At 43.5% G+C, this 23,398-nt stretch overlaps 1 protein-coding gene across 2 annotated transcripts in view; it reads left to right on the top strand.

Moving 5' to 3' along the window:
- AP2B1 (adaptor related protein complex 2 subunit beta 1) overlaps window positions 1–23,398 on the top strand; it is a 148,455-nt gene that overhangs the window by 47,223 nt on the left and 77,834 nt on the right. For both annotated transcript variants that reach the window (XM_089676606.1, XM_089676605.1), the window contains exons 6-9: window positions 18,054–18,244; window positions 18,372–18,593; window positions 19,782–19,902; window positions 22,958–23,053. In XM_089676606.1, the coding sequence (XP_089532732.1) occupies window positions 18,054–18,244; window positions 18,372–18,593; window positions 19,782–19,902; window positions 22,958–23,053 (630 nt within the window). The remainder of the gene's footprint in view (window positions 1–18,053; window positions 18,245–18,371; window positions 18,594–19,781; window positions 19,903–22,957; window positions 23,054–23,398) is intronic.

Genomic DNA, 23,398 nt, shown 5'->3' with positions numbered 1-23,398 from the left:
AGGTACGCTGTTCTTCTGAACAATGTCTGGAACGACCCATTTTCCTCAGAATTTCAGAGAGAAATGCACTGTAACCAGCATGTACAACATTTGCTGCCTTCCTTCCTTAAATAAGGGCAATAATTGCCACCTGTTTTTCAAAGAATGAATGACCTCACTAGAACTCCACACTGCTATTATTTTGAACATGCCCCTTTCAATTAGTGATTCAATTACACAGAATCAGCAGCATGCATGTCATGACTGTTGGGTCTGTTGGATTTCTATTACTCTACTACACCTGCTAGTAAATTATTTCCCATGTAGAAATATCATTTCTACCAAAAAGAGTGATTGATCAGGTTAGTGATGCTATTATTTTGAACACAACTGTACATGTTATACGTAAGAATTTTCCCAAACCGAAATCCATGGTTACAATTTAATTAATTCAGATAAGATACAAGAAAAAATTTCTATCCCGCTCCTTTTAAATTAAATTTTCTTGATACCACGGGTGAAAATTGAACATTCTGAAAACAAAACTTTTTTGTACAAAATTCTGCTGGTGTATGGCCAGGTTTTTTTTTTGTTTTTGTTTTTTTTAGCAGGGATTTCTTTGTTACACATGACATAAGTAACCATTACAGCTAAACAGCAATAATGGTATGGATTTCTGTAAGAAGAAAACAGCAATCATAATGCACTGCAAATAGCAAAGTCGGAGAAGTCACCTGTCCAAATACTAAGGTAGGAGGAAAAAAATAGGGGACATTATAGAGGCAGGAGGTTTCTTTAGGTACACTACAGACCCCACCAGCATTGGCTTCTCAAGGGCAGAACAATGTGATCGTAAGTTGAGATTTTATATTGTCGTATCCAAACAAGTGACTGAAAAAGCAAAGTGATGGACACATTCTATTATATATTTGGAATAGAAAAGGAGCGGTCCTGTCTAAAAGAATGCACTTTGGATGGTAGATTAGGAGGCATTTATTGAGAGTAACGAGTACATCAAGCCAACGTGTTTCAGGAGAAAGGACTGTCTCTTCTTCAAGGCTGTTGCTGCACGCTATTAAATGGGAAAAATTTCCACGTCGGTTACATATTTTCTAGGTTTTGGAGGAAAAAAATGACCATGACTGCTGTCATTCCAGGGAATGTTCTTATATATCATTCTTGACAGAATGGATTCAGTCTTTGGTGTATAGGAATACCCAGGAGGCCCGTAACAATAATTCTTTTGTTGGTGTAAGCATTTTATTTTCATTTAATACATTTACTTGTGTTACCTTATATTAAAGCTGAACTGAGTCTAAGCATCGCAAACCAAAAATTATATTTATTTATTTTTTAATATTCAACGCAAACTCACTCATCAGTCCATGTCTCCATGCTTTATTTTGTTGAAAATCACTTTGAAAAACACCCCCTAGTATTTCTAGCTGCAGCCATCTTGAGTTAGGGCAGATGATATATGTAGCATTTACCTCCTGTAATTCATCTGCCCTTAGCTCAGACATACAGGCAGGAGGTGTTCTTAGCTGATAAAGCCTTTCCTCCAGATGAAAGAAAATAAATGTCCATGAAGACTCCTGAGATGTAAGACATTTTTGGCCTAGGCCAGAAACCAGGAAGCAACTGAAGACATACAAAACAAATATTTAAAACAAGTAAATATAATATAAATTCCTATCTATTTGCTGAGGCTAGCAGCATAAGGATTAAAAATAGTTAATGTTGATTGAGAGAGTAAAGTTCCTTTTTAGGGCCAGTTCACACCATATAAACGCCGTCTGGATGCAATTCTGCACACGTTTTTGATGCGTTTTTTTTATGTGTTCCTGGGTACTTTTTTTTTCCTCCTTTTCTTGGGTCATTTGGGGTCCAGGGCGCTTTTGATGCATTCCAGTGCATTTTTTATGCGCTTTACTGTGTTCCATTACAGTTCTGCCCAGGAAAAATTAAGCATGTTCTACTTTTTTTTTTTTTCCTGGAACTGCAAGCACTGGTGTGAACCATGCCATTGACAACCAAGTAACCTACTTTCAGTGCGTTTTGGATGCAGAAAGAAAACAAATTGGAATGCATGTAGTGTGAACCAGCCCATAAACTCCACAGATGTTATCTATATTTTATTTGTTTTGACACATATACATACACCGATCAGCCATAACTTTTTGACCACTGACAGGTTAAGTGAATTGATTATCTACTTGCAATGGCATCTGAAAGTAGGTGGGATATATTGGGCAGCAAAAAGGAAAAAAATTGGTGAATCATGTTTTATTCTACGTTCTGTGGATGGTGGGGCGTTTGTGCGTCGTCTACCTGGGGAAAAGATGGCACTAGGATGCAGCATGGTAAGAAGGCAAGCTAGCAGAGGCAGTGTGATGCTTTGGGCAAAATTCTGCTGGGAAACCTTGGTTCTACCATTCATGTGGATGTTACTTGACATGTACCACCTACCTAAACATTTTCTGATCAAATACAGCCCTTTATGGAAACTATATTGCCTGATGGCAGTGGCCTCTTTCAGCAGGATAATGCACCATGCCACACTGTAAAAATGGTTCAAGAATGGTTTGAGGAACACAGCGAGTTTGAGGTTTTGACTTGGCTTCCAGTTTCTCCAAATCTCAGTTAAATCGAGCATCTGTGGAATGTGATGGAAAAACAAGTCTGATCCATGGAGGCCCCACCTCACAACTAAGGGCCCTTTCACTTTGACGGTCCAATCAGGGTCCGCCTGTCAGTTATTCAGGCAAATCTGTTCAGACCATCCATAGACCTCTATGGACCAGTGGGTGTCAGCGGACAAGTGTCCCCTGGCATCCGCCGATCCTGTATGCCAAAAGCAGACGGATGGCGATTCGTTCCCATCCGTCCGGCAGATTGGATCGGATGACAGTTCAGTGGAAATAGACAGGCAGTCTGTTTCCATCTGACGGCCCCATAGGAAAATGCAGATCCCCCGCTGAGCAAACTGGTCCACTGAAGGGTCGCTCCATCTGAAAGGGGCTTTACAGGACTTAAAGTATCTGCTGCTGTTGGCCTGATGCCAGATACCACAGCATACTTTCAGACATCTAGTGGTGTCCATGCTTCAACAGGTTAGGCCTGCATTGGTTGCAAAAGGGGCTGTTCTGGTGGCAAAAGAGGAACCTACTAAATATTAGGTGGTTTGTCATAAAGTTATGGCTGATCGGTGTATATACACATTCACTTTGTGCAAGCTGACAAATTGGGGAGTTATTTACTAAAGCTGGAGAGTGCAAAATCTGCAGTTCTGCGCTGAATCCAATCACCGTCCAGTTTATATTGCCAAAGCCTAATAGTTTTTAAAAGTTTTATGAAGACTTTTTTTTTTTTTATCATACACAAGATTGTTTCTAGGAATTATATTGAAAACATTTTGTAACAGACAAGATTTTCTAATCTGTTGGATTGCTTTTCTCTCCCAGTGAGCCTCAGCTGGCAATGCATTAGGCAGTGGGAGTGTATTCGGTCACCAGAGATTAGATACCTTATCTGTTAGTTGTCACCTATTTTGACTTTACGCCTCTTTATAACTTGGCAGTAATTGCTGGTAAATCTTTTATTTTTATGTTGCCATCCCAGTGGGTGTGCCCTTACCCAGTCTTTCTGTTGATAATGTTTTAATAGGTTGGTAAGTGGAAGATTCCTATTAATCAGAAGCATATTACACCTCATTAGCTGCGTTACACACTCAGTTAATTTCCCAATTACCCTGTGACAGTAACAAAGCAGCCTGAGTTCTCTGCACTTATTCATCCTGAATTGCCTGTTCCCATTGCTTTATCCATGCCTGAAGTGTATCCACAGCAGCTTTCAGCAAAGCCCAGATGCTTAGCACTATTATTTTTAATGCAGGCAATATGATATTTAAAAATGGTGTTTCCAACTGGAACATTGCTTGCTACAGCTGCATAATATTTGGTTTCCATTGCAACCTGTGAATTGTTAGTTTTTCTAGCATTTGTTGAAATTTCTTGTGAGTAATCATCAATCTTACCTATAGGGACCAGTCATATCACAGTTTATTTTCTGCGTATAAGCTCCTGCAAGTCAAAAATGGCAATTATTATGGAGACGTTGACTTTCTCTGGCTGTTCTAAGGATATGTATCATATTTATGATATAAAGTGAGGGTCCTAAAGTGGTAGAAAACTGGCCACAAAAAAAAAAAAAAGAAATCTTGGCCCCTTGCACGTTTATGCCATAATGTGGCAAATGCACTGCAACAACAGATTTACCTTTCAAATGAAGTCCTCCATTGGCACACTATCACCGCTGCTGAGGCTTTCATCTGCAACCAGTCTTCCTTCTGGGTTCACAGGCTCTGACCATTTGAAAGCCGGGCCATGATGACGTCACTCCTGTGGAAGCAGCATGGCACACTGTGTGCACTGAATGTACGGTGTCACTGTACAGCGGCTATTGCTGATATGAATACCTCCTAAACAGGGCACATTTAAGAGATTATCATTATATGTAAAAGTAAGCCTGATTGTAAGATTACTTGTAGATACAAGTTCAATAGAGAATTAACTACCACTTTAATGTGTAGATTAAAATTCCCCTGTGATGGAGCCTCCCACTGCTTCCGTGCAAGAGAATGGCCACAGAGAGCAATGTCTTACCCTATGGCCCCCCTTTCCCCCCAGACACAAACTAATATTTATCCTAACGTTAACTCTTCCTTAAGTATACTTAAAACCCAACTCCGGTTCTAGCCCTTTCAGGCTCACCACTTTGCAATTCAGCACTGGTCTTCTTCTGGGTTTACCGATGCCCAGCATCCTTTAACCCAAATCCATTAAACACAGGGTGTCAAGGACTGAACCCTAGGGATACAGCCACCTTGGGATTACAAGGGAATTCTGCAGGTAACAGCGCTGACATGATTATGTGACACAATTCTCTGTAGCTTTCTAGACCTCCCTGCCACCAGAGGAAGAAGAGGAACTGTGACATCACTGGACCACCTTTGACCACATTCTCAGAGTGACACAAAAGGTGTCCAAACGGGCTTAAACATTTAATTAATGTACATTAATTTAAAAAAAAAAAGAAGAAGTTGGTTCAGGATTGGTTGTTACAAAACTAGCTTGGGCTCTAAGTCCACAGCCCCGTACACACAGGCCAAATATTGGGTGGTAACAGTCTGTCCAACAGAAATCAGACGATATTCGGCCCATGTGTACAGCAGCCAGTCCAACAGAATCTGGGCGTTCGTCCAGCTTCTGTCAGAGGGGCATGACCAAATAAGGTTGGCTGATTGGCTTCTGATCAGTGCTGATGGGCGGGGCAGTGCCCCTGTCAGAACACAATAGCACAGTGGGGGAGAACGCTGTACAAACTGATAGTGTGTATGGGGCATTCCACTTTTGTTTGTGGTTTTTTTTTGTTTTTTTTATGACATGACTTCTTTCTCCAGTCTATTTGGGAATAAGGGAGGTTTTAAAGCACTAGTCACCTGCTCCTTGCTCCAATGCTGCCTTCCTCATCCTGTTCTGCTGGTTGCTGCTTTTCTTCTCGGATGAATGTCCCCCAATATCATTATTCAGCCACCTCATGTGACCCCAGGCTGTCATGGACAAACCCCCTGTGGAGCAGGATCACGGAGCCTTAAGTTAGTGATGATCTGCATAGAATGGTGCTCATGCTTCCCAACACAATATTCTGCAGTGTGGACTGCCGACACTAGAGAAAAAGGTCCCAACTGATCAGGTTACTGCATGGCAAACCTGGATTTAAAGTCTATGCTATAAAGTATAGAGACTTAGGTACGGGTAGGGGCGCAGAAGTGAAGATGGAGAAAGAGCCAGGATCTCTGTATCAGGGAAGTTGAAAAGTTGCAAGTTCCAAAATATGGGTACAGAAGTATAATGTGCTAAACATACCTGCCAGCCAGAGCTTTCTTTTCTATTGTCCAAAACTGCATTCAGAAGAATCTTCTTAAAATCCTCTGCAGCCTGTGATGTTCAGTCCTGAGTCGCTGTAGGGATAGAGTAGCTGTTGGGACCAGCGCCCCCTAGTCCCGCGGGTGGGAGTGTTTGTGCTGTTCTATTGGGCCGCATATTCACAGTATACAAGCTCTCTCCTGTCCCAGCCACTGAGCTCATCATAGGTGGCAGGTGAGAGTACACACTGCACATGTGCAACCCAAAAGAGTAGGATGGGGCTCCCTTCAGTGACACTAGGAGGTGCTAGTCCCAAAGGCTGCTCCATGCCTACAAAAACTCAGGGCGGAGCCATCGCAGGCTGCAGAGGATTTTAAGGAAATTCTTTTCATTGCAGTTTTGGACAACATTCTTTAAAGTTAAAGCAGGGTTGGGCAATTATTTTTCCCAAGTGGCCATATGAGAAACTAGGACTGTTGTGGAGCGCCAAGCAAAGGTTTAGCATATAGCAAAAAAAAAATGTTGCTTAAACCAGCAGCCATAGGTGAACAACACTGGACTTGGAAGGTCCATAAGTACGTAAACATATAGAAAACAAATATCTGGTGCTGGGAATAATAGCTACAGCTGCTTATGAAATGGTGTGCACACTCACGATTAATAGAAGCAATAGTGAAGAAATTGTTGGTTACAATGTTGGTGTAGGACAGGCTGGTATAAGTAGTGAGGGAGCTGATAGGGGCTAATAATTAAGGGTCAATTCACACTGACTTGTGCTAAAATGTAGAGAAAATGGATGTACATTTCCATCAATTTTAGTCACGTAGTCGATTGACACACATTTTGATGTCCGTTGACATGCATTCTAGTGTGCGTTAAAGCATATTGCATTTTCATGGAATATCCTGTTCATTGTGTTGACTTCCGCTTACGTCCGTTGTGTTGTGCTAAAATGCATACCTGTTGCATCTTAATGCAACGCAGGTCAACGTAGGGTTTTGGTGAATGGGACACATTGCAAATTATTGTTTTTCAGATGTCCTTATGTTGATCTGCGTTTTACAGCTGCGCTAAAATGCAGATCATGCATCATATGGAGCTAATTTAGCCATTACGGGACTATGCATACCTCAATACTTGGTCCACCATATTTAATATGAGATCTTTGGAGTGTGGTGCTTTATTGTTTTGTATGTTTTTAAGATGTTTTTCATTAAAGAAGTTGTTCATTAATTTTTTGACCACTGTTTATTATTAATAAGAACAGGTGTACTTCGGTTTACTATTTAATGCGTTCTACGGAATTTTCGTATTGCGAAAAATTCGTAAACTGAAACGTGGTTTCCCATAGGAATGCATTGAAAACCAATTAATTCGTTCCGGAGGTCAGATAAAAGTAAAAAAAAAAAAAAAAGTATTTTATCTGTTCAAAACTTTTTATAAAGTGCACTTTAAAGGCTTAAATACTGTACAGGGACATGATTAAAAATTAATTAGTAAATGCAGTGAAAACCAATTAATCTGTTCCAGAGGTCAGAAAAAGTCAAAAAAAGTCTTTTATCTGTTCAAAACTCTTCATAAAGTGCACTTTAAAGGCATAAATACTGTACAGGGACATGAGTAAAAACGAATTTGTAAATGCACTGAAAGCCAATTAATCCGTTCCGGAGGTCAGAAAAAAGTAAAAAAAAAAGTCTTATCTGTTGAAAACTCTTTATAAAGTGCACTTTAAAGGCATAGTACTGTTGTCAGGAATGGACTGGCCAGCAATGGTGGGACTCATCTGCCTTTTGATCTGCAGTACCAGGGCTGGCCAGCGGGTGCTCCCAGCAATCAGAGACTCAACTTTGCAGCCAGCTAACACCTGGAACTGATTATGCTGGGGTATTTAAGGGATGGCCAGACCCACAGACTCTGCCTTGGTGTGTGTTTGTCCTGGGCCCTGTATCTGTCCTGCATCCTGTTTCTGTTCCTTTGCTGACCCTCTGTACTACGCTGCTTGCTACCTGTTCTGATCCCTGGCTTGTGACCCTGACCATCCCTCTGCTTGACCCTCTGTACTACGCTGCTTGCTACCTGCTGAACCTGGCCTGTGACCCCGACCATTCTCCGCTTGCTCCCCCTGTACCTACCTGCCCAATTGATATTGACCCGGCCTGCCTGACGACGCTTGCTTGTATGTACTGTTATCTGTGGGTGGTTGGTTGGGTTTGTTTGCACTGTATTATGTTTAGTATTGCACTGCGTTTATGTTTGTATTGTTAGTGTTAATAAATTATATTGTTTATCCCATATCTGAAGTCTGCGTTTCCCTGCGTCAGTCACACATCTCTGGTCATACCTGGGAGCCCTGACATTACACCAAGGCCAATCCTGACCAGAAGTGGCTGCACAGGGAAGCCATCTTGGTTTGTTGATGGGAAGGATGGATCTGGATGAGGTTGAGTATTTATCTCTGCTAGTGTTTGATGACAGGGAGTATGCTTATCAAACTCTGAAGGAGTATCCCCGGGATGAACTGCTAGAATGTATACGGCTCACTCATGTTCTAGTAGATCAGGGCACAGAGTTCTCTGAGGTGCAGCCTTTGATTGAGGTTTGTGCAGAGTTGGTTTCATCTGGTTCCCCCGAATGCAGGGATGAATTTTTGCCACCATTTAGTGCAGACCAGGTAGAGTCCCTGGTGTGGTTATTAGAGGATGATGTGGGTTACTTTCTGGAGCGTTATTCCACATGTTCACCACAGACACTAAGAGTTTGTATAAACGCAGTGCAGTCATTGACCAGACAGGCTTTGTGTAAGCTCAGCTTTGTTCAACCCCTACTGCAGACATGGACAGACTTGTTGCACCCAGCCTCAGTCAGCTTACAAAGACCCAGTCCTGCTTCTAACTCTACTCCTGTATTCCCAACAGCTCCTCCAGTTACAGCCCAGTATACTTGGCTATCTACCGCATGTCAGTACCCTGTTCCCACTCGCTGCACCTATCCTGCCTTTAACCCTGTAAAAAAGCCCTCTGTAGCAACTGCTCCCTCTCCTGTTCCATCCTCCAGTTCTTCTCTGTCTCCAGCTGCTCCATTCGTTTGCAGACCTGCGTTTACTTGCAGTGCTCCAGTAGTTAAAACCAGAAAAAAGCGAAAATTCTTTCCAACCAATACCATCCTGCCAGTATCCAAACTGGTGAACCTGCCTTCCGTGGTTCAGCCTGAAGCCTCTACTCGGCCTGAAGCCTCTACTCGGCCTGAAGCCTCTACTCGGCCTGAAGCCTCTACTCGGCCTGAAGCCTCTACTCGGCCTGAAGCCTCTACTCGGCCTGAAGCCTCTACTCGGCCTGAAGCCTCTACTCAGCCGGACGCCGGCATTCAGCCTGATGCCTCTACCCAGCATGATGAACTGATCCAGCCTGATGATCCTATTAGGCCAGTTGACTCGATGCCCGCTGTTGATCCAGATGATCCGGTACCTGATCCGGTGCTCGCTGTCGTGCCAATTGACTCAGAGCCCGCTGTCGTATCTGGTGACTCGGTGCCCACTGCCTTGCCAGATGACGCGGTGCCCGCTGGCGAGCCAAATGACCTGATGCCTGGTGACCCAGTGCCCGCTGTCATACCTGGTGACCCGATGCCCGCTGGCGAGCCAGACGATCCAATGCCTGGTGACCCGGTGCCCACTGCCTTGCCAGATGACGCGGTGCCCGCTGGCAAGCCAAATGACCTGATGCCTGGTGACCCAGTGCCCGCTGTCGAGCCAGACAATCCGGTACCTGATGACCCGGTGCCCACTGTCATGCCTGTTGATTTAAAGCCCACTGCCTTGCCAGATGACGCGGTGCCCGCTGTTGAGCCAAATGATTTGATGCCTGGTGACCCGATGCCCGCTGTCCAGTCAGACGATTCAATGTCTGACCCAGTGCCCGCGGTCATACCAGTTGACTCGGAGCCCACTGCCTTGCCAGATGATGCGGTGCCCGCGGTCAAGCCAAATGACCTGATGCCGGGTGACCCGATGCCCGCTGTCCAGCCAGACGATCCAATGTCTGACCCAGTGCCAGCGGTCATGCCAGTTGACTCGGAGCCCACTGTCGTGCCAGATGACTCGGCGCCCGCCGCTCTGCCTGAGGGCCCGAGACCTGTCGCTCCACCTGGGGGTCCGAGACCTGTCGCTCCATCTGGGGGTCCAGCGCCCGCCGCTTCGCCTGGGGGCCCGAGACCTGTCGCTCCGCCTGGGGGCCCGAGACCTGTCGCTCCACCTGGGGGTCCGGCACCTGTCGCTCCGCCTGAGGGCCCGAGACCTGTCGCTCCGCCTGGGGGCCCGATGCCGGTCGCCCCGCCTGGGGGCCCGGTGCCGGTCGCCCCGCCCGGGGGCCCGGTGCCTGCTGCTCCGCCCGGTGACCCGCTGCCTGCTGCTTCGCCTGGTAATCCGATGTGCCTCTGCCCGGAGTCCAGCCCGATGTGCCTCTGCCCGGAGTCCAGCCCGATGTGCCTCTGCCCGGAGTCCAGCCCGATGTGCCTCTGCCCGGAGTCCAGCCCGATGTGCCTCTGCCCGGAGTCCAGCCCGATGTGCCTCTGCCCGGAGTCCAGCCCGATGTGCCTCTGCCCGGAGTCCAGCCCGATGTGCCTCTGCCCGGAGTCCAGCCCGATGTGCCTCTGCCCGGAGTCCAGCCCGATGTGCCTCTGCCCGGAGTCCAGCCCGATGTGCCTCTGCCCGGAGTCCAGCCCGATGTGCCTCTGCCCGGTGTACCGCTGCCCGGAGTCCTGCCAGGTGTGCCAGTCTTTGATATCCCGCCAGTTACCAGACCCGGGCGGTGGAACATTTTTCCCAGCTAGGACTGTTTGGAGCGTCCTGAGGCCGCTCCTTGAGGGGGGGGGGTACTGTCAGGAATGGACTGGCCAGCAATGGTGGGACTCACCTGCCTTTTGATCTGCAGTACCAGGGCTGGCCAGCGGGTGCTCCCAGCAATCAGAGACTCAACACCTGGAACTGATTATGCTGGGGTATTTAAGGGATGGCCAGACCCACAGACTCTGCCTTGGTGTGTGTTTGTCCTGGGCCCTGTATCTGTCCTGCATCCTGTTTCTGTTCCTTTGCTGACCCTCTGTACTACGCTGCTTGCTACCTGTTCTGATCCCTGGCTTGTGACCCTGACCATCCCTCTGCTTGACCCTCTGTACTACGCTGCTTGCTACCTGCTGAACCTGGCCTGTGACCCCGACCATTCTCCGCTTGCTCCCCCTGTACCTACCTGCCCAATTGATATTGACCCGGCCTGCCTGACGACGCTTGCTTGTATGTACTGTTATCTGTGGGTGGTTGGTTTGGTTTGTTTGCACTGTATTATGTTTAGTATTGCACTGCGTTTATGTTTGTATTGTTAGTGTTAATAAATTATATTGTTTATCCCATATCTGAAGTCTGCGTTTCCCTGCGTCAGTCACACATCTCTGGTCATACCTGGGAGCCCTGACAACTGTACATGGACATGATTAAAAAAAAATTGTAAATGCATTGAAAACCAATTAATCCGTTCGTATTGTGAAAAAAATTTGTAAACCGAAGCATTTTTTTCAATGGCTTTTCATTCGTAAACGGAAAATTACGTTAACCGAAACATTTGTAAACGGAGGTACGCCTGTATGCCAAAAAGCCATGAGTCCTGGTAGAATCCATTAACCAATCCTTTTAGTTTGGTTTGCATACAGGTGTTTGGGGATTCCCGGACTATCTTTTTGAGACCTTGAGGCTTTTTTCCTGGGAGATTTCATAAAATGCAGATCAACACACTGATGTTAATTGGCCATAAATGATCTGCCATTCTGAGTGCTGATATGTGGCTGAGACTCAGGGAGATAACTGGCAGAGCTGCAAACACTGTGACTGGAAGGAGAGAGCCTGAGATTGATACAGTGGGGAATTTTTTCAGATCCTGACCTGGAGTGGCTTCTGGGGTTTGCAGTGTGCAGGCAGCAGAGTGGCAGGACAGCATCACGATATCTCCTAGGCAGAGCTCTCCCACCAGAACCGAGTCTCACTGCTGTACCAATCAGCTCTTTAGGCTCTCTCCTTCCTGTTCTTGCAGCTCTCTACACATCTGTTAGCACCTCTGTGAGCCTGGCAGCTTCCTCAGTGAGTAAGCTGACAGGTACAGAGAGGCATGTTGACAATGGAGGGATCATGGGCTGGACAGGGACAGCCAAAGGGCTGGTTGTGGCCCTGGGTCTGCAATTTGCCCAGGTCTGATATAAAGTGAGCCCTGGCTGAAAGGTAGGTTTAAGCATGCTATGCTGCTGTACCAATATGGGACTTTTTGGTAAAGGAAAACTTTATTTTTATCTCAATAAATGTTTATCCTTATCTCAGTACATGTGATTTTGCTTTCTTTTAACCTCAATAGACGTTACAAGGACACTGCATTTCTGGCAAGATCAACAGGTATTTTCTGCACTTGCTGAAAATTGTCTTAGCCTGAAAAAAAACTAATGAAGCCACCACATCTAAGACCTGGAAAGCTACAATTTTTTTTTTTTGGTTTCTGGGTTTATATATGCCTTACTCTGAGAATAATTAAACCCCCCACCCCCACATAAGCAACACATACTGTTTTTAGCTTAATTTATGTTAGAGAAATTAAATATTTTAAAACGTAAAAAGAAAAAAAAACATTTCCAATTATACCACAGACAGTACAAAAAGGTCAGTCACAAAGCATTTCAAAGAAATGTGTTTAAAGCCGTAAGATATTGTAAATGCATGTAATTCAGCTTATAAGCGTACACTGTTCAAATTCGGTGGCTTCCCTGCTTGGTTAATGTGTCTTTCTGTTTGTCACAGTATGCAGTCTGGAGCCATAAGCATATCATCGCTCTCAGCAAGCTTCTTATTCACTTGTCTGTGCTTCTGTTTTCTAAGATATCAGTAGTCAGGCTTTGAGTTACTGAGCTGTCAATGCAAGATGCTTAAATGCAAAGCTTCCCAAAAATATTTCTATTGCCGTTATGTTGTGTTTTTATGTACTAACACCCATTACATAGCAAGCCTTTTTCTTCCTTTGACTTGCTAGCAAGAAGTAGGTAGCTTATGAATTAAAAGTATCCCATTACATGAAACAAGATTTAAAGTATTTCTTCTCTTTAGATATTTTGTATGTCGAGATTGACTGTCAGTCAGTCCATCTCTGGTATGAATACTGTATATTTCAGTTTTAAGTTAACTGCTTCCTGACCGCCCTATAGCAGAAATACTGCTACATGGTGGCACGGGTGTGCAAAATCACGTATGTATACGTGATTTTGCATTACTGGGTAGGGGGCATACGCAAGCCCTACCCGCGCTGCCATCCGTGGCCACGGCTGTCAATCGTGGCTGGTGACTACTCAGCGGTGCCCGGTGATTATCAAGGATCTCCAACGTGGAGGAGAACTGTTTTGTTTACTAACAGTTCTCCTCCCTGTCAACTCGGGCACACTGCACAGCACAGCCATCTAAAGCAGTATGCTTACAGTGAAGCACACAGACACAGCCCCATAGTAAAACACTCCCTGCACACAGTTAACCCTTTGATCGCCCCTCATGTTAACCCCTTCCTGCCCAGTGCCATTAGTACAGTGTCAGTGCTTTTTTTTTTTTTTTTTTTTTTTTTTTAAGCTTTGATCACTGTATTGGTGTCATTGGGGATGTCAGTGACACCAAGTCGGTTCCCCCCAGTGTCAGAATGCTCGCCGCAGTCCCGCTATAGGTCGCTAATTGCTGCCATTACTAGTAAAACAAATGTAAAAATTAAAACATATCAGTATATATACCGCCTTCCTGTTTTTGCAGCTCTCTACACATCTGTCAGCACCTCTGTGAGCCTGGTAGCTTCCTCAGTGAGTAAGCTGACAGGTAAACACTATAACTTTTACATAAACCAATCAATCTATACGTATTGGGATTTGTTTTTAGCAGAGACATGTAGCAGAATACATTTTGGCATAAATTTATGATGAAATTTGATTTTTTTACTGGACATGTTTAATTTTTTTTTTTTTTTGTAGCGTAAAAAAATTAAAACTGCACAGGCAATCAAATACCACTGAAAGAAAGCTCAATTGTTGGGAACAAAAAGGACGTAAATTTCATTTGGGTGCAGCGTTGCATAACTGCGCAATTGTCTGTTAAAATAATGCAGCGCCGCAACGGAAAAAATGGCCTGGTCAGGAAAGGGGGTAAATCCTCAGGAGGACAAGTGATTAAAGCTGCAGGAAGTCTTTTAGTGTTGCAATTCAAGCAGACTCGACCTGCAGGTTTGAACTTCTTCAAATAGTGATTAGTGTTAAAACAGAATTATCACAATTTTTACATTACTACATTTTTCAGTGCTACTTCAGCTGTAGTAGTGCGATTTCAAAGCTGCATTCGGTGTGAACCAGGGCTTAATGAAGGTTGGGGCACTCCAAAATTGCAGCTAGCAATACAGGGCACCTAGGGAGATGGGACATAAACCTTCATGTACTTGTCACATGGGGAGCTTAATAATGTAAAAAATACAGTATATGGCCAAATTTAATCAAGACGGAAGGACAATAGCAGTATTTCAGTGCTATGAAAAAGTATTTGCCCCTTCCTGAATTTTTTTTTGCTTGTTTGTCAGTTTTAAATGATTCAGATTATCAAACAAATTTTAATATTGCACAAAGATAACCTGAGTAAATACAAAATGCAGTTTTTAAATTATTTAATTTATTAATAGAAAAGCTGTCCAAACCCACCTGGCCCTATGTGAAAATATAATTGCCAGTCCCTTCCTCGCTAAATCATGAATGAACTGTGATTAACCACATTTTTTGGAAAACGAAGTTAAATTACACTTGCCACGCCCAGGCCTGATTACTGTCCCTTTAAATAGAAGCTGTCTGAAAAGTGCAGCACGCTAAAAGATGTCAAAAAGCAACACATGCCACGATCTAAAGAAATTCAAGAACAGATAAGAATCAAAGTACTTGACATGTATCAGTCTAGAAAGTGTTACAAAGCCGATTTTAAGGCTTTGTAACTCCAGCCAACCACAGTGAGAGCCAATATCCACAAATGGAGAAAACTTGGAACAGTGGTGAACCTTCCCAGGAGTGGCCAGCCTACCAAAATTACTCCCAAGAGCTCAACAAAGACTCATCCATAAAAGAATCCAGAACAACATTTAAAGAACTGCAGGCCTCACTTGCCTCAGTTAAGATCAGTTTTTATGGTTCAACAATAAGAAAGAGACTGGGCAAAACTGGCATCCATGGGAGAGTTCCAAGGTGAAAGCCACTGCTGACCAAAAAGAACACAAAGGCTCATCTCACATTTGCCAGAAAACATCTTGATTATATTAAAGTGTTCCTAAACCCAGGACCCTACATTCACTATATCTGGTCTCCCACAGTACACACAACATGGAAATAAACTGCTAAATACCTTTTCTCATCAGCAGTTAGAGCAGTCTTTTTACGTCTATCATTGTCCAGCAGAGCTTGTAGGAGGAGTTTTCATTTTCCCCAGATCCCCTGACCCTCTGTCTGGACAGTGCTGATTGGCCCTGTGCTGATCACATGCACTCTCTCAAGGAAAAAAAAAAACTCTAGCAATACACACCAAACTGAGCATGTGCAGAGTGCCCCCAAGGCTCTGTTCTACTAGCAGATGGATTGGGGACAGTAGAAGAAGAGGAGAATCAGAGAAGACAGGATCAAACATCCTTTTTCACAATGCAGAGGAGTAACCCCTTTGGTTACACAGCGAGTATAACAAACATGCTTTACTGCATATATAGATTCTACTGTTGTGGATTTAGTAACACTTTAAAAACTTTGGGCAAAAATTCTGTGGACTGATGAGACAAAAGTTGAACTTTTTGGAACGTGTGCTTCCCGTTACATCTGGCGTAAAACTAACACAGCAATTCATAAAGTGAACATCATACCAACAGTCAAACGTGGTGGTGGTAGTGTGATGGTCTGGGGTTGCTTTGCAGCTTCAGGACCTGGATAACTTGCCATAATTGATGGAACTATGAATTCTGCACTCTACCAGAAAATCCTGAAAGAGAATGTCCGGCCATCAGTTCCTGACCTCAAGTGCACTTGGGTTATGTAGCAGGGGGTTTAGTGGGCAATGACTTTTTCACATAGGGCCGGGCAGGTTTGGACAGCGTTTTTCTCTTAATAAATGAAATCATTACTTAAAAAATACTTTTTATTTTCACTCGGGTTATCTTTGTGTAATATTAAAATTTTTTTGATGATCTGAATCATTTAAGTGTGTCAAATATGCAAAAAAAAATCAGGAAAGGGCAAGTTCTTTTTCCACAGCACCGTAATACTGCTATTAGCTTCCAGTCTTGAACAAATTTGGCCATGTACAGTATGTATTTGATTTTTGTTTTCTGTGCTATTTGATGTAATTTGCCTTTCATACATATTTTAGACCTGGTTGCTAGACCATTCATTTCAACAATCTTTCCAGAAGATTGCTATGGAGATGTTTTTATCATGTAAAGCCTCCCTTGTGTGGACGCTGGAAATACCTCTGATTCCTGCTGGGTGCAAACATCTTGGATGTGATGTCAGCAGCCCCAGGAGACTGTCAGTCAAGTGACAAGTGACATCCTGTAGTATTCTCCTTTTGCTTCTCCCCAGGCAGGTAAATTTAATTTAGGGAAGTGAGTTGAGTGACGGAGGATTTGGTAGGGAAATGACTCTTTCTGGAGTAGTTAAATTCTCTTACATTTTTCTATGCTTTTTACCTGCAAACTTTTAAGTTGTTTAACCACTTTCCGTCCGGCCCATGTAGATAAACAGCCGGACGTGAGCTCTGCCAAAGCAGGTGGACATTTCTAAACGTCCCCCCCCGCAGCCATTTTGTATGGCTCTATTCACACCGTCCCCACACCAGAAATGTGCAGGACCCTTTTTTGGTCCGCACTAGAATCGGATTGCATGGGTATTCACACCTATGCGATCCGATTCTGCAGATCGCACCGCATTTTGCAGACCGATGTCGCCGTGTTGTTAACATACACACCCACATCGGTTTGTATGAACAGGGTGAGATTGTAATACGGTGTGGAATTCGCACCACTTCAGTGTGAACCAGGGCTTAAACTGCCAGGTTGCAAGACTTCTGACCCTCTCTGTCTGGACTTTGACTAAAATATCAGTTTTGGTTTGACTGATCCTTCAGTATGAAAGTGGTTCTTATTAGATACTGGTTTCTAATTTTCATCTTTTCTTTTTCAGCCATAAAACAGACCTCAGTATTGATTTCCTACGACTTTTACATTTGTATATTGTATGTTTTCTTTATGTTTGCACACTATATTGCTTTATAACATTTTGCTTTATATAATTCAGAGTATTTTATGTATTTCTAGAAATGATTTTGACTTGCTCTTTCTCTAGGACTGATATAAATGTTTACAAGCTTTGTGACTCCTAGGCTTTCCTGTTGTGTGAGGCCTTTTGTATTAAGGCTCCATGCACACTAGAATTTTTAAACTCCTAGAAGCTGTTATCATCATTTGTTTTTCTGCTCTTAGAAGCAAAATAGTATTATCCTATGTGTTCATGCACATTATTTTAGGCTAATAATGTTTTTAAAGCTTCAGCATTTAGGAGCAGAAAAAAACATTTTTTTGTAGAGTTTTTGGGAGCGTTTTTTTGGCAGAAAAAACTGAGCACTACTAAAATGCTCCTAACAACTTTTTTTCTAGTTGTTTTTTTTTTCTTGTACTGTAAAAACGCTAATAAAACGATAGCGCTCCTAAATGCTTCTAAAACGCCATTACAAGCCAGAACAAAAAATGCTATCATCAGTGTTTTTCATGCATTTTCTATTTCTAGTGTTATTTGAGCCTATAACACCGCTAGTGTGCATATGGAGCCTTTATCGTGCTATATATGCTGGATTTTGGCAGTTATCAGACATTCGGCAGTGAATTAGGAAAGACCAACATTGTGGTCATTATTTTCTTGTTCATGTCATGTAATTCTTTAGTTTTTTTTCTTTCTTGTAACAAATTCAGACATTGTTAAATTCATGCTGATCATTTTTTGTTAGTGCTTATACTTTATTGTATGTTGTAACTTTTGCTTCCAATATTTAATATTTACTTCTTTCCTTCCTCCTGGCAGGTGGTTGCCAATGCTGTTGCTGCTCTCTCTGAAATCAGCGAGTCTCACCCCAACAGTAACCTCCTTGATCTGAATCCCCAAAACATCAACAAATTGCTGACTGCCTTGAATGAATGCACTGAATGGGGGCAGATCTTTATTCTTGACTGTCTATCAAACTACAATCCAAAAGATGAGAGGGAGGCACAAAGGTAAGGGGATATTTTATAATTAGTATTTGTACTTTATTTTTCAACTTGCAGGCATATATATTATGTTTGGTATTTATGTGTCACATTTGTTCTTTATAACCAAGGAACCTTTGTTGTATTTGTACAGTATCTGTGAGCGTGTCACTCCTCGCCTGTCTCATGCCAACTCCGCTGTTGTCCTTTCTGCTGTTAAAGTTCTGATGAAGTTTCTGGAACTTCTGCCTAAAGACTCTGATTACTACACTATGCTGCTCAAGAAATTGGCACCTCCTTTGGTTACTCTACTTTCTGGGGAGCCAGAGGTCCAGTATGTGGCTCTAAGAAACATCAATCTGATTGTCCAAAAAAGGTAATACCGATGATGTATTTCGCATGCATTTAGGCTTTGTTGCAAAGGTGTTTTTTTTTTAATTTAGAAAATTGAACCCCAGCCTTCAATAATGACACCTTATAAACTCAATCCTCTGAAGCAACAGCCAGAATCCTTTCATATTCACATTTGTTGGCCATGCCTAAAATTTGAGGAACCCCCACTATATGTTTATCATGTGTTCCTGCATACCTAAAATAATTTTTAAAAACTGTGTACCTTCCTAGTTTCTTTGATGCAGGATTACACATAGGACTCTAGCTTAAACTTGTATTGTTCAGGTTAACTTGCAAGGAACATATCTAGAGTCAAATTGGATTAAAGGTGCATTACCATACAATGTACCACCCAAACCTTTAGACCTTTACCATTTCTTAGGGCCGACAGTGTGCAGATCCAGTTTAAGCCTGGGTTCACACTGATGTGGTGCAGAATTCTCACTGGTTTCTGTGCGATTTATGCACTGCATCATGATCGCACCCCGTTCATGCGAACTGCTGCGGGTGTTTATGTTAGGTTAACAACACACTGAAATCGGTTTGCAAAACGCGGTGTGATGTGCAGTATTGGATCGCATGGGTGTGAATACCCATGCAATCCAATTCTGGTGCGGACAATAAAAAGGGTCCTGCACTATTTTGGTGCGGAGGCGGTGCGATCTGAGCCATACAAAATGTATGGCTCAAATTGCACCGCACAGAAATCACATGTGATTTGCACAGGAATGCAGTGCGGTTCCTGTGCGATTCACATGCGATGTGCCGCACTGCATCAGTGTGAACCCAGGCTAAAACCGATAAAGATCTGCCCACACAGTGCAGACATGGTATATAGTAGCAAACATAACTCCCCAGCCCTCTCATAAACAGGGCTTTCTTTGGGAAACAGACCTGCACAGGGTAGCCCAAGGAAAGTGAAATGTGTCATATGTGCAACATACTCTACATCAATGCATGTAAATTGCATTTAAGAAATCGTGAATGGGAACACTCACCAAACGAGATTTGAAGGGGACTTTAGGATCATCAAGGGAAGGACAGCTCTTTATTTGTTACAGCAGCAATCTGTTTCTTTACTGGCAAAAGCCAGGAACTACTTTAATGTTTACGTAGCTTGAATGTGTAATATTTCCATTTATTGACCTTTTTCTTCACTTGTGTAATCCAGGCCAGAGATTCTGAAGCAAGAAATTAAGGTCTTCTTTGTCAAATACAATGATCCAATTTATGTGAAATTGGAGAAACTGGACATAATGATACGGCTGGCGTCACAAGCCAACATCGCTCAGGTTAGTGTAACCTTGTTATCAAGTACTGTTCTCAAATGTTTCAGGTCATCATTTCATGCTTTTATTCATAATAGCTTTTTTTCCACCTGTAGGGAAAACTATGATATTGAACATCATGCAGGGAAGAGGAATATAATGCTATGTAATATATGCCACTGACCGCTTCAAAATTGTAGATTTCAGATGCTCCATATCTAGGTTATTATTTGGAATAGACCTTCAATTTAAACCTTGTGTTCCAACCATGCAGATATAACCGTTTTTTTCTTGTCAAGCTGCTTTGATTTTAAGGGGGAAAAAGAAAACTAGCCTCTCTTTGTGCTAGAGGCACTTCAATCACAATCTTAGACGTTGACAATACAAAAACTTGAACCAGGAAACATAGGTTTGGAAGGTACAATTTTTTCTATGGCATCAATGTCATAGCTCTGGATTTTGAGTCAGTCTACAGCAGTGTCTCAACCTTATTAAGACTAGGGTCTGGTATTTTTTCTAAAACCTTCCATGCCCTAATATTAAAAAAAAAAAGTTTATACTTGTACAATGAAAGTATTGTAATACAAAATATGTACTGAAATGCTCAAAGATTCTGGGCGAGGTTGGGTGTCTTTATGAAAGCGATGGGGGTTCTTTAGGGAGTTAGAAGACTCTACAGTAGACTTGATGGTCCTGTAGAGGATAAGGTTTCTGGAGGGTGTTGGGGGCAACTTTGGGCAATTGGGTCTCTCTAGGAGGCTATGAGTATTGCAGGGATGCTGTGGGACACTGTAGGGTTTTGTGGGGGATGGGGAACACTGTTGATGGTTGGGGGCTCTATAGGGGAGGCTGGAGACTTTGAAGCATGCAGGGGGCACTGCAAGGCATCAGGTGGTGCTATGGGAGGTGGGACCACTGTGGGTGCTGAGAGCTTTCAGGAGGTCTGGGGAGTGCTGTTGGAGGCTGAGGGGCACTTCAGCCACTATGGGAGGTGGGGGGCACAGTCCGAGCTAGAAGGCACTGTGGTAAGTTGGGGGGTCTGCAACTGATTTGAGGCCTAGAAGGAGGCACACAACAGGTCTGCGTGGAAACCTGTAGTCTAAAGTGTGTTTGATAAAAACATGTTGTAGATTTACTATTCTATATCTACTGGGGCATTTTGTATGTGAAACAAACTCTGTGGCTCAAATTTACCAGAGCTCTGGAAACAGTGCTGATACTCAGCTGCAACCAGTGGAAAAATATACTTAGCATTAAAATACACCTTTAATGGTGGAACTTTCTGATAGTCTGGATGCATTATACATATGCGTTCTTTAAAGAGGGAGTGTTTTGCAATAGTGAACATATACAATGTAGTGTGTCAGGAAAAAAAATTTCAGAAAATGAGGCTCTTGTTTTTTGAGAGACATTTTGTAACAGTGTATAGCAATAGTAATAATAATAGTGGTAATGTAATATTTTGGTCATGGATGCTATAATTAAATACCTCTAATACCCAGCAATGAACTTGTTAGGGATTCGGGTATGACCAGAAATGTGTGGACTGACACAGGGAAGTAGCAGGCTTCAGGAACACAGGCGTAGTCAGGGCTGGAGAGGTGGAATGGTCAGGCAGGCCGTTAGGTACTGTCAGGCACTGCCCAGCAGGATCTCTAGTACCCACAGAACGGGATTCCCCAGGGCGTGGAGTCTAAACCCCAGTCTGCCTTTTCACCAGAGCCCCTGATGGTGGGGATGGACTTGGCGCAGGACTGAGACCAGGTCACGGCCCCTGAGTGCACCCAACTGTGGTAGAGGGGTCCGCCAAGGGTATGTACCGTGGTAAAGCCTGACGTGAAGAGGATGGCAGACCTGGTAAAAGGGACAGATCCGTGCGGGATGGATGGATCGTCTGGGTAGCGTCAGGCGTAGTCAGGCAGGCCAGGTCAGCAACGTGCGGGCAGCGAGGTACCGGAGGAGCAGGCAGAGAATAGTCAGGGTCACAAGCCGGGTTCAGTAACTAACGGGCAGCGCGGTACAGAGGATCAGGCAGAAGGATGGTCAGGCAAGCCAGGGATCAAGCAGGAGAAGTCAGCAGAGGTCAGGATCAGGCAGGGTCGGCAACAAATCAGATAGTCAGCAGAACAGGAACACAGGATACCAGGTACAGGGGCTCATGGGAAACAATACACCAAGGCACTGATCACAGGCCTGGTCCTACTTAAATACACCTCCTGCAATCAGCTTCAGCTGATGGCTGACTGCAGGAGTGAGCTTCTGGTTGCTGAGAGCACCCGCTGGCCAGCCCTGGTACTGCAGCCCACACGGCAGGTGAGTCCCACCATCAGTGGTGAATCCATTCCTGACAGAACTATCCTCGTAGTCTTTTCTTCACTATAAAAGAGAACCCCACTGACCTGCAACACTTCAGTGATGGTAGCTAATGAGCAACATAGAGTCCACTACAACCCCTAGCTCATGGCAGCCATTAGCACATTATTACATTTTGGAATAACTATCCAGTTCTCCAGCAGCAACTTGGCACAGGAGTGTAATAGTGTAATATTGCAATGGTAAAACAAAAGCGGTGCTGTTACAGCACTCTTTAGCGAATAAAGGGGGGCAAGGTTCCAAATAAAATAGTAGCAAGTTGTTTTTCAGAGCTGTGATCTTACTACCAGGAATTGTACAGCCCTATGTTCACAAAACCTTAAAGCTTTCAAGTATGAATGTTGAATAAAAAACACTTTCTTTGGTACTATTCTGTTGTTCGTACCCTTCATTGCAGGCAGTACAAGCTTCTCCCAGCCCTCCATTTTAGGGACAGTATGTTGCTAGTGTTTAGTACATAAAAGAGAGAGATCTTTAGTCTATTTTGTGATCTATCACTTGGATTATTAATTTTAAAAAAAATCTGTCCTTCAGTCCATCTGCAACATGCCTTTATCGAGTGTTGGCCAATCAGCATATTTGTGTACAGTGAAATTTTTAGTATATATTCATTTCATGTAGCTTCCTTCATTCAGTAGCAGAGAGCTTTTCATAAACATGGGAGCCAAACCATGGATTTATATGGCCTTTCTTTCTTGTCTGGCAGGTACTTGCTGAGCTGAAGGAGTATGCTACTGAAGTAGATGTTGACTTTGTCAGGAAGGCAGTCCGTGCCATTGGAAGATGTGCCATCAAAGTTGAAGTAAGACGGTCAAATTCCTATATATGCTTGTGCTTTGTCATATTCCAGTATATGCTTGTGCACTGAATATGCACTGACGGATCTTTGATCACTTCTGATGAGAGATAAGAGCTCTGCGACTTTCATTCAGCACATGCAGTTTTTTCAATAACTTGGAGTTTCGCTGTGTTCTGTTTTTATTATGAAAAGAGAACATCGAAACTGGGAAATCTTTGTTACAAAGCAAGAAACGTTTACTACTCCCAAATGTTTCTTGCTGATTGTTACCCAACCTAAAAATTCAAAAGGCAAGCCTCTTAATGCATACCACCACAAGAGGAGTGTGAAGGAAGGCCATCTTTCTAC

The sequence above is a fragment of the Staurois parvus genome, unplaced genomic scaffold (genome assembly GCF_062004578.1).
Source record: "Staurois parvus isolate SC_StPar_1 unplaced genomic scaffold, SC_StPar_1.0 ptg000172l, whole genome shotgun sequence".
Taxonomy (NCBI): Eukaryota; Metazoa; Chordata; class Amphibia; order Anura; family Ranidae; genus Staurois; species Staurois parvus.
Note: the sequence above shows the minus strand (reverse complement) of the source record. Positions and strands in the feature narration are given on the sequence as shown.